The 11,604-nt window shown below is 44.8% G+C and overlaps 1 protein-coding gene across 1 annotated transcript; it reads left to right on the forward strand.

The window, feature by feature from the left end:
• Nucleotides 1–218: 218 nt before the first annotated feature.
• LOC147898699 (uncharacterized) lies at nt 219–9,197 on the forward strand. Its single transcript, XM_087379485.1, has 4 exons — nt 219–539; nt 671–781; nt 8,437–8,514; nt 8,627–9,197. The coding sequence occupies exons 1-4, from the start codon at nt 369–371 to the stop codon at nt 8,675–8,677; spliced, it is 411 nt and encodes a 136-aa protein (XP_087235611.1). The 5' UTR covers nt 219–368; the 3' UTR covers nt 8,678–9,197.
• Nucleotides 9,198–11,604: the final 2,407 nt, after the last annotated feature.

Genomic DNA, 11,604 nt, shown 5'->3' on the forward strand with positions numbered 1-11,604 from the left:
TTTTGAATTCGAAAGACGCTGTTGAGAAATTCTGGAGAAGGTGGGGATGGTACTACAAGAATTAGGTATGCACATGCGTTTGTTGCTTCTTCGAGGTCCATTGCTTCTACGAACTAGGTAGAATAATGTTGTGAAGTATATTTATCATCATCATCATCATCATCATCATCATCATCGTTCATCAAAGGAGCAATTGATACTTGAGAGAGGAATATCTCAATGCCACGTGGCACATCTTGGGCTTCATGCCAAATGATCGTCAAAGGAATTGAATCTAAATGGATGGATGGAAGAATTGAATTTCCAAGATAACGTTAAAAGTGCCTTGTTCTAGGAACCTTGGGAAGGTAGGGTAGTAGAACGACGCTATGGCTCCCAAGAGGAGTTCTGGAGCTGCCAAAGGTTCAAAGCTCGCAGGGGAAGCTCCATGGAGAGCTCCAAGTGGAGAAAGACCAATCCCTAGAATCTCACAAGGTCCCGGCTCCAAGGCAATTGTGCGTCAGGCTTCCAATTTCGATTACGCAATGAGCGTCATGAAGGTTCGCAAAGAGCCTAGTTTGGCGTTTTGTGTATTTGCACACAGAGAGAGAGAGAGAGATGGATTTCATGTGCCGCTTCCTAAATAGGAGATTTTGTTTGTTGTAACTAATTTGCTTCTTTAGTTTTGCAGCATCCTGATCCAATTGGAATGGGGCTCGCTTGTGAGGCTTTCGTAGAAGCCGCCGGCCCTGATTGCGTTATTCCTGGACGGGCAAAGCCAGTTAGAGTTGTCGGTTTGCAGGTACCTTGATTTTGCCTTTTTGTACATCGAAATCAATCAATTTTTAGAGGGCGAAGAAGTACTTGCCTCTATTAATGAAGGATTTTCTGTTTGCGCATGGTGTGCACTTTGATTATTTGCTTGAATACTGTTCTCGCCAATCGTCTCGATGAAACGAGCCCTTGATTGAACACGATGAACAGCCGATTGCATACAGCTTGAGAGGTTGTAAGGCCTTAAACGTCCATACAGCCCACTCCAATGTAAGACATAAAAACGACGTAATTATGATGCGAAACATGCTGTCAACAGACAGAGCTTTTCCCCAAGGACTGCTCGCATTGAATTTGGCAAGATGGTGGTGAATTCTATCCGTTGTCCTATGGGCTATACGTTATTAGAATCTTTTCATTGTTAATACCTTGTCTGCCCTTGAACAAGTTAAAAAATGGGTTTCTTTGTTGAAGTTCATTCAATAGCTTGAAGTCTTGGGCAGAAGGGCCCGGATTCCCAGCCTAGGTTCTGAGGCTGGCAACTGTTTCTCTTCTTTTTATATTTGCTTTATTAAAAAAAAATTCTTCGGGAAATAATATTTTCAAGTTAAGACTGGGAATAGTAGTGTAATTCCATGTTGGTTTTTTGGTTTAAAAGCAAAGCTTGCATCAAGCCTGATGACTTTCATGCTGGAGAGGCCAGCTACTGACAACGAAGTCTAAGAACTCTAGCCACATGGCTTTGGCAGCATTTGAGCAGATGACTTAGAATAGGTGTATACATGATCTGTCTTAGATGGCGTGGGATATGCTGAAGCAGAGTGGAAAAGGTGGTGCTTCTTGAAGATTATTGGGGGTTTAATGAAGTGTGATGTTTAAAGGCATATTGATGTGTGGAAAAGGCATCTGTGGTTCGTTTCATGGATGAGAGGAAGATTCTTGGGTTTTTCTAAGAATGCACATCTAGCTGCCTCCTCATCTGTTTTGGTGGAAGGGTGTAAGACCATCCATACATATTTTGAGATACTCCTGGACCCAAAGTGCAAGCTGCCCAACTGGAATATGTAAAGCTTCTACTTACGAGGATTGTGTGACTGAGCACCATCTTTGATTATATAGCGACTGTCATTGCTGAGATTCAAAGGATTTTAAGTTCACTGCAAAAGGGAATAGATGTGGTAGAATAATTGAAGATATGTTTCAGCCGTGTGGATGTACTGCTCAATTTTATTTTTCCACTCGTCTCATTTTGAAGGGTTGTGGGATGGAATGATCATGTAAGTGCTCCTCGACTTCATGACCATCATTGGATCAAGTGCCCTGGCTGATGAGGTAGTCCTTCCAAACAAACTTTCTAGTCAGAGCAGCCTTAGCTCATTAATTCATCTGCAGGTGCTGAGAGAATGAGATGGAGGAGGGGATTGAGTGAGAGGACTTGGGGATGGAGTGGGAGGACTTGGGGATTGGGTTGGAATTAATTGGGGACTGGGGGATTGGGTGGGAGATAGAAGCTTGATTAATCCTCACCATTTCTTTTCTTCATTCATACCTTCAGATTCCCACAGACTTCGTTTTGCTCCTATGGAACCAAGATCCCTGCTGATCAAAATTCATGTGTCATTTCTTGCTCTCCCAGTGAGATGGAGCTTGGGAATGTGTTTCTACTGAATTTTGGAGTGTCTGGCACAGGGATGGAAATCTACTTGCTCAAAAGAACCGGGAGGAGCGACTTAATGTGCAGGAAGAGGCAGTGTGGTGATATAGTAATGTTGTACTGGCTGTTTGAAAGCTTGCGTGGAAGTAAGATTGAGGTACAGTTGCACAGCATGCATGAGAACTGCTCTTGGAGAAGTGATTTGCACAATGGTAGAGCCAAATAAGGGGAATCCATTCCTCTAGTTGGAATTTTAATTAGAGCCAACGTAGATGCTTTTGGGAAATAGATGGGTCAACCACCCTTCCCCCCCCCCCCCCTTTCGGTTCTTTTCCCCGGAGCTCCCACTAGGACACAGGGAAGTGACACCTGCTTTAGATATTGGGAAGAGAGGACTGCGGCTGCCATGTAGCGCAAGATAGCCCAATCCTGGACAGCCAGAAGCACTCACTGGGGTCTCAGTGGATCTCTTAAATGGGGTGGCCCTCCTAGAGCCACTGAAAGAACTCATCTCTACGGGGTCGGGGTTGATGGACCAATTCTTCCCCCATCTCCCAACCACTCAAAACGTCTGCCAGTCCAAAGAATTCAAGGCTCCATCATCCCCTGGATACGTCTTGCCGCTTTGACTGAAGCAGTAGTTGACCTCCCTAGGCTATGCTCTAGAAGACTGGATCTGGATCAATATAATGAGCCCTCAAGAAAACACAGAGCGGGACCCATCCTAGAGCAGTGAAAAAACCAGCAAGGAGGGTGTGCTACAACTGGGTCTGCAGGGGAGCCCCTCGTGCCATACCTCTGGGATGTTTGCATCGATCTCCTCAATCCTGCTACGAGCACCCCTCAGATGTGACAGTACATGAAGTTACTCCTGTTGCTGGTCTGGAAGGCGGCACCAGGCACCCAGCTCCGAGAGAGCATGTGGGTCCACTATCCTACTGTGTCCAGCTAATGTGGGTGTAGTGGCCTAGTGTGTGTCCCTCTGATCTCGAACCTCTACGTGCCAAATCAAGGGCCATACCCTCATCAGGCTCCACATCAAAGGGGAACCCTTTCTGAAAATCCACCAGTATGACTGTTACCCCGGGCCACCCATTACCCTGGGCCGCCCATCTGTGGAGTGTTGTCTAGAAGCCCTTACTGAAGCAGGAGCTTCCAAGCCTCTGTGCCTAGAGTAAGTCCTCCAACGATGAGCTTGTCAAGGAGAGCTTTGCCTGCATCTCCGAATCAATCATGCACAGACCTCCTCTTGCCTAGGGAAGGATCACTCTCTGCCAAGCTACGCATTTTGTGTGCCATCTGATCCCTCGCAGAGAAAGTTCTGACCAACCTCATGAGCTGTCCCATACATCCTCTGTGGAAGCACCAGCATGATGCAATGCTCCAGGCCATGACCAAAAGAACCTGGTTCATCACAACAGCTCTACCTACCAATGACAACCTGGCTGAGATCCAGTGAAGTAGCTTCCCATGCACTCTCTCTAGTACAGAAGCTATCTGTTGATTTGTTGAAAAATATCCAAGCTGCCACTTGGCAGCCCAAGTAGCACGCTGTCTGACATCGAGGTACCCATCTAAAGCCAAGAGCATCCCCCATGTGAGGGCTTCCACTGATGCAGTGAGGAAACCTAGTAAATCGATTTTGGCACTGGATGCTTGGCAAGAGACATCTAGATTCTAGAATGTGTCTCACCTCTTCTAGGCTGGAGGTACTTCCCTATACTTAGAGATGCGTGTCATCTGTGAACATCCAAGAGTTGTCGAAATCCCGGCCAGGTCGCCTCCTGTGACCTGAGGTAAGAGCCCAGTGCCTCGGCCACAAACAACTGCAAAAAAGGGGCCAAGGGGCTGTCTTGCCTCACTAAGTGGGGAGAGACCTGAAAATCAAGATTTGGCTAGAGCTGCCTACATAAAAGAGTCAAGATCCCGCCTATCCACGTACTCCGAGAAGCCCAGTCTCCTCATAGGTCCACTCCCAAGTCCCAGAAGGCCCAATCCACCTTGTCATCGGTCTCTTGAAATCCAGAGGGAGGCTGCTGAGCCCACACAGTGGCTCCCAGAAGGCGAAGATGTTGTCCGGAATAGTCCTCTGTTGAACGCAACTTGTGTCATGGATGATGTCAAGGAGGTGCAGGTGCAACCATGAGCTCAAGACCTTATCATGTGGTGTGGACCTCTTCCCCCGGATTATGCGAGGTTGAGGCAATTGAGCTAGAACCATTAGCATTAGGAATCACCTTAGCCGTTCCTAGATACCATCATTACATGTAGTCTATCAATACCTGTCCAATCATTTTCCCTGAGGTCTATGGCCCAAAAAGCCCCTGCATGCAAGGCAGCTGCTGGAAGTGTGCCTGGAAGCATTGTCTCTCTAGTCTCAACAAGGAAGCATGTCCTTTGGTCAATCGTGCCTCTGCTGCCGGTTTTATGGTAAACTTAGGGCCTTTGAAGGTGCATCCTACGTGTACATATGATCTGTCTCAATCATCTCGCTTGCAAGTGTGAAGGCCTCCCGTTGGAGCTGAGCCTCATTAGTGTTGAAGATCATAACCTTTGTTTTACCTAGGTCGACCTTCATATCATGGCTCTCTCAAAAGGCCTGCAAGGCTGTTAGTAGTCCCTCCGCTGTGTCTGATATGAGCACTACATCATCTGCATAAAGCCAGATGGATATGATGCACTGTGCCAGAGTCGACCCCCAACCTCCTAGTGTGTCTATAGGAGTATAGCTCGACTATGTACAGACCCAAGAGGGTGGGGGAAGAGGGGGCATCCCTTCTTCACCCTGATGGTGCTGCTCCTCTCCTTGGATACTCTCTTTGTGGTGCACACTCTAGCCAGTGTCCCTCTCATATAAGGTGATGACTGCCCATATAACGTCGTCGTCCATACCCGAGGCTCAAAGGCATGCCATGAGTCGAGCTCCAGGTATAGAATCGAAAGCCTCCCTCAATTCCACAAAGCAACAATAATACTCATTGTTTCCTGAAGTGTGCCTCTTCTATAATAGCTCGTACGGTAAAAATGTGGTCTAGTGTAGAGTGATCCCGTCTGAACCTTGCCTGCTCTGTCGCTCGCATGCTTGCTCTCTCTGTGTGCTGGCTGATGTGTATCTCAAGAGCCGATCCATATACCTTTGGCCATCAAGTGGCTGACCATAAGGGTCCTGTAGTTCCTTACTACCATGGGATCCCCTGCTTTGTGAATGGGTATGATGGTGTTTGTTGTCCAGGAAGTAGGAAGGCTTGTGCAAAAAGCTTCATTAAATAGCTTGGCTAGGATCGGAGCAAGTATTTTCCACCCGTGGGTTAGAGTTCTGCTTGTAGGCTCTCCTGATCCTTGGCTTTGCCATTTTGAGGCTTCTTGATGGCCTCCTCTAGGCGGGATGTGGTGAGAGCGTGGAAGTAGTGGGACGGGGATGTCCTCTAAATCAGGTATGGCTGACTGGGAACATCGTAGAGTGGTCCACATAGACTTTCCAGAGGTGGGGATCCTCAATAGGGCATGGTGAGTCATCCAAAATTCTTTGGAGTTACTGCTTTACAGGACACTTGAACTCGTTCATGGCGGACAAGAAACTGCCGTTTCTTCGGTCGCACCAGACGTCGATACATCCCCAGTCTGTGTGTGGCCACGGTGTCCTTGTTTGGTCTCTGAGTGCCAACATTGCCTGAGTGCTTTGCACTCGTCATCGTACCAACTGTTTTGAGGGACAGATGCTTTGGGTGGCTTTCCAGTGTTTTTGATGGTGTAAGGGAAGGAATGTTGGGCTGTGATGTGAATGGAGTTATTGAGGAGAAGGGCTTTGGCATCTATGTCAGGTTGTTGATCTATATGTTCTAGAAGAGTGGCCAAATAGCAACTATAATAAATGTGATCTAACGAATGGTCAAAGTTGTGCTGGTAGAATGTGGATGAGGTAGGTTGGTGGGTGTCCTGTATGGGTTGGGCAAGGGTCAGGTCAAAGGATAAGTGCAAGTGATTGGCTCCTATCATGAGGGGGTGGACTATGAGCTCAGAGATATGTGATGTGAAAGCAGGAGATCCCATGATGTTGTCGATCACCCTGTGACAACCTCCGTGTGGGCAGCACGTATATCTCTCAGAGCCTGTCCACCTCTGTAACCCATTATATATGAGCAGTTCATGACTGGTACACATATCCAGCAAATGTCTCCTGGACTGCATGATGGACGATCTGGTGTGTGTGTGTCCTCTGAACTGTGGCTCAGCTCTTCAAGCTGGAGGTTTGGTTGTGCTATGGCTTCTCCCTGAAAGTCTAGGAGCCTGTGTGTCCCTGGTTGTAGCATTGAAGTCCCCGATAAGTAGGACCTTTCACAACTGTCTTATCTCTGAATGTCCTCATACAATATTAGGGGATGTCTGTCCTGCTGCATATATATCTTGAGTCGGATCCACATATATCGGGCATGCTTATCTGTACCAGTGATTTGATGTGCGCCTGTAGATTGGAGCGGAAGAGAATTGCCACTCCTGATCCCTTTACTCCTCTGTCTGTGCGGGTCTCTGACCTGTATGGGTATTGCCATGTGTATCTGTGTACTATCGGTAGTCCTCTCTCTTGGCTCTGGTGTCTCTCTCTCTGTACACCATGAGATTTTTGCCTTGGAAGGTCTCTGCAACGTTGCGTGGGGAAGGCCACGGGGTCCCATTCCCATTCCAGAAAGCAAAAGACAAAGCACTGGTGGTCTCACAGGCTGTGTCCTTATAGGGGGGAGGCAGCTTCCTATCTTGGATGATGACCCTTCCATCTCTATAGACTGCCCACTTTCCTTTTATTTTCTTTGATTCCTCCAAGGCTTGTCCATCGTTGGTTCTGACTTCTTCCAAGCAAACTTTGAGTGCTGCATTCTCATCCTTCAGCAACTCCATTGTTTTGTGATCCAGTGGAATTGGGTCTGCTTCTAAATTATGTCCTTCAAGCTGAAGATCCTTTAGGCTTCATGCTTGGTCCTCGGTTTACCTTTTCAGATCCTCATTTTCTACCTTAACTACTTCAAATTCTCCTCTAAGCTATCCAATCGTAGCGTGCATGCAATCTCTCCTCCAAGCAGAAGGGCTTTGAGTCTTGAGGCTTGGTCCTTGACCATTCTTTTAAGGTTTGCATTCTCTGTTTAATAGCCTCCAAATCGACCTGTGGTGTGCATGTGACCTGCTGAAGGGCCTTGACGCTTGAGGCTTAAGGCTTGCTCCTCTACTGTCCTTTTTAGGCCTTCATTCTCAACTCGTGATTGCATCGAATGTCTCCTTAGGCATTCCATCCATTGCATGCATTGCCACGGGAAGTCCTTAAGAATACCACACACTGTTTCGACCGTGTCATCGGATTTGGGGGGGAGTATTGAAAAAGCCTCTGTCAGTGCTTTCATCCCTTCCCCTGGAGAGCCACGAGGCATCCTTGACGACCTCAGCCTCTGACGGCAGAAAAGGGCTTTCCCTGGAGTATCTAAAGCACCCAGCACCCGATTTTGCAGGTGTGTGGAGCAGATGCTCACCAGCATCACCAAAAGCACCCTGTACCTGCCCTGGATTGTGCCCAGGAGTGCGCCCTGGAGCAGATTTGTGCGAATTATGGAGCCTGCTCTGCAACCCCTGTTTTGGGCTTCCACGTCACTTCCAGAATCGCATGCTCTGAGTTCTCTCTCCTCCCTGATGCAGCTTTTGGACAGTACACAGCAGCAACCACCAAAGTATTCTCTTACGATTTGCGAGCAGACCCCTCGGCCCTGTGAAGGACAACTAGCAATATGTCATGACTTTCTTATACTGTATTCAATCCTCAGAGGTTGTAGACTTAATTGTCTTCTGAAAGATTGCCTTTCAGGTTAATTGTCAGTCAGACTTTAGGCCAAATGTTTTCAATTAATATCTTGTTGACTTGTGTTCCGTTGATTGTTCTTGGTGGTTTATGCTAGGTTTTTATCAGTTGGCCTTTGAGGCCACATCTGTAATAATCAATATCACTCATGTTTGTACGTTTGTTGATTAGTATTAGTGATCTGTGCTAGGTTTGGCCATTGGAGATACCAAAAATAAAATTTAAAGCCTTGGAACCTATTGGGCGTGAGCTAAAAACATTCAGCAAGGTTGGTTTGTGTAGAAATCCAGTTTTTTTTTTGGGACTCGGTGTTATCTTGATTTCTTGAAGTTTTCTTCATTAGTCTTATTTTGCATTTCACATTATCCATATTACTGCAGATGCTGGATAGAGCATTTGATATAATGCAGGCTCCATTTAATGAAAGATAATCCTGCATCCTGTACCTCTGATGATAAGATTACAATTAATATTGTGTTTAACAAGTGCTTCTTTCGAGAAATTTCGGGTTGGTTACAAGGTAAATATTTTTTACCTTAGGAAAGTCACAAATGTAGTGCTCAGCAAGTTGTAATTAACACCTGCTCTTCGGGACTTGTGATGCTAAACAATGGCTTTGTTTCAACATTACAAGCTGCTAGGAACTTACTGCAGACTTCCAAAGATGTAGCTTGTAGCTGAGAAGCCTCCAAGTGCTTTTGTGAGCAAGTAGAGCCTGTAACAGGAAAGTTGTATCATTATTGGTGAATTGGTTTTTTTGCAATGATTTCAAGGCCATCCGGCATTCCAACATTATCAGCAAAGAGATGAATTTGAAGCTAGGCTATTTGGTATAGAAAACTGGTTTTATGGTCTTTACAAATTTTTGGCACAGAGGCTCTATTTCAAGTTTGTCTATGTCAGGATTTTAATAAACATCGTAAAACCATGTATTCTTTAAGAGTGGACACATGCTGATAGCTAATTAATGAAGATACGGAGGTTATGTTTAATCTTTATCAGTTGGCTATATCAATTGTGTAACTTATCTTTCATAAGTCTTTTATTCTTTGGAAAATTTGTGCTGGATTAAATGTGTATAGTTGTCGTGAGAGATGATTCAATATTTTGTTTGCAAATTGTTTGATGTATTTGATTTGATACAGTGGTACTGCATAAATCCTTAAATTGCTAACAGTTATTTCTACACAAGCATTTCAAGTTTTTCTTAGTGACTGTGGAGAGTTTGAGTGAAGGGGCCTTGTCATTGTACATGCCACCTTGAAGTTCCATTCTTCCATTGGAGGACTAGAGATTGGTTACTAGGCTTTTATAATATCTTCAGAGATGAGGTGGTTTTCAAAGGTATTATTGTTAGGGATGCTGAATTCTTCAGAAAAAGGTGACATTTGGTCTTAGTGTTTTACATTGACTTATTCCATTCATATCCATAGTGGCTTTGAAGTGTAGGGAACGAGGCAATACCATGTAAGAATGTGTGTAGGGAGACATGCATAGCATAGAAACACAAAGGAGATGTGATGAGATTTCCCCTACAAACCATATTATTCATAAAGTAGAATTAGACATTAATTAGTGATCCCATATAGTAAATAAACGTTAACTCCATCAAGTAAATTATGGCTTTGAAGTGTAGGGAATGATGTAAGAAAGTGTGTAGGGAGACATGCATAGCATAGAAATACAAAGGAGATGTGATGAGATTTTGCCTACAAAGCATATTGTTCGTCAAGTAGAATTAGACATCAATTAGTGATCCCATATAGTAAATAAACATCAATAAACATTAGGAATTCGAAGATTACACGGACAATGTATTGGGTTAAAAATGGCCTTCTTTCACAATCATAATTCCACCATTTGGAATTTTAGAGGGTTTTAAATAAATATGTTACTGTATTAACCAATCAAAACGCTCCACCTCTTTTTCGTGATATTGGAAATTGATGAATTTGGTTTACAAAACTTTGTGGATAAAATGTAGTTTGAAATACAATATGGGTTGTTGGAAGCATAAGAAATATGGTAGAATTGTAGAAAGTTGGCTAAATGCCAAGTTAGATTGGAAGGTCATGGAATGCAGCTATAAGATTAGGTAGAGACAAGGAGGAACAGTTGTTCAAGATAGAAGTTTTACACTCCAAGAAAAGGTATTGTAATAGACATTGGAGTAGAAAGGCCCATGAGCATACTCCAAGCACTTTATACGAGCGGGAGAGGATAGATATAAATCAACATAAATAACATCATGAGAGTCGCAGAAATACCATTGAAGAGTAAGGATCCTAGAAGTGCACCATCGTACAGATGTAAAGTGGAAGCACTAACTTATTTGGGCATATTTCGGCTAGTGTCATTTTATGCAAGCTTAAGTAGTATTTTGTTAAATAGAAGCTTGTAGCATTACCTTGATGAACTCACAACCAATAAGGCTAAATGAAAATGTACTCTAAAGCTAAGAGGAAAAGGAACATTAGGTAGGAAAGAAGAGGATGCATGAATTGAACGTGAGAGTAATGTGCATTTTGGGAGGAGGGTGGGGGGGGGGGAGAGAGAGAGAGAGAGAGAGAGAGAGAGAGAGAGGTCTTTGGGAGGTCTCGCAGGCTTATGAGACAAAGTATAGACAAGAAGGTAACTCGTACAAGCCATTGTGGGATGAAGCAAAGGGCTCGTTAAGGCCGTTGCCGAGTGCTAAGCTAATAACTCAAATCTCCCAAAAAAAAAAAAAACTCAAACACTCAAAGCTAGTGCTTCAAAGACGTATCTAGTTGCCATGGTGGCTCACTGATGGGACGCGAAGATGTCTCATATGTGTGTCTGTCGAGTTGTCTCTTGCTATGGCAGGGGACATGCTCTTTGTATCTGGTGGGCCATACCAAGAGCGACACCTCGGCTCAGATAGTCTCTTTTGAGTGGAGTAGTTGTGGTTGGACCTCTATCATGCATGCTCTGGTCTCTGTGTCTCGGGCTCCACCTCTCCGTGTCATCTCTTTCACTTATCTATTCCCTCGTCCTCATGTCGGCTATCTCCTCCTCTACTCCACACTGTCTTGGGGCTGATTTGAGTACATAGAAGTCGATGATGCGGCATCATGTGCGATGTGTATGCTGTACTTTCCCCATCTACTACGAGATCACCAGATGGTCTTATTTCTAGTCAACCATAAAGATGGTTCTAACTATGTTTGGGTTTGTCGTGGATCATCTCAATTGAGAGTGTAAGAGGGTGATGAGTGTCCAAGTGCTGTCAAGATTTGCAACTGAGTGGATTTCTTAGTTTACATATGAGGACTAAAAACTTAGTGAGAGGGTCAAGTTGTTTTCTCATTGGTATTTTGTGGGTTACACAGTCCATGAG

This window comes from Dipteris shenzhenensis, chromosome 9 (assembly GCF_047967505.1).
Source record: "Dipteris shenzhenensis isolate YYH24624 ecotype China chromosome 9, Dip_SZ_1.0, whole genome shotgun sequence".
NCBI classification, from domain to species: Eukaryota; Viridiplantae; Streptophyta; class Polypodiopsida; order Gleicheniales; family Dipteridaceae; genus Dipteris; species Dipteris shenzhenensis.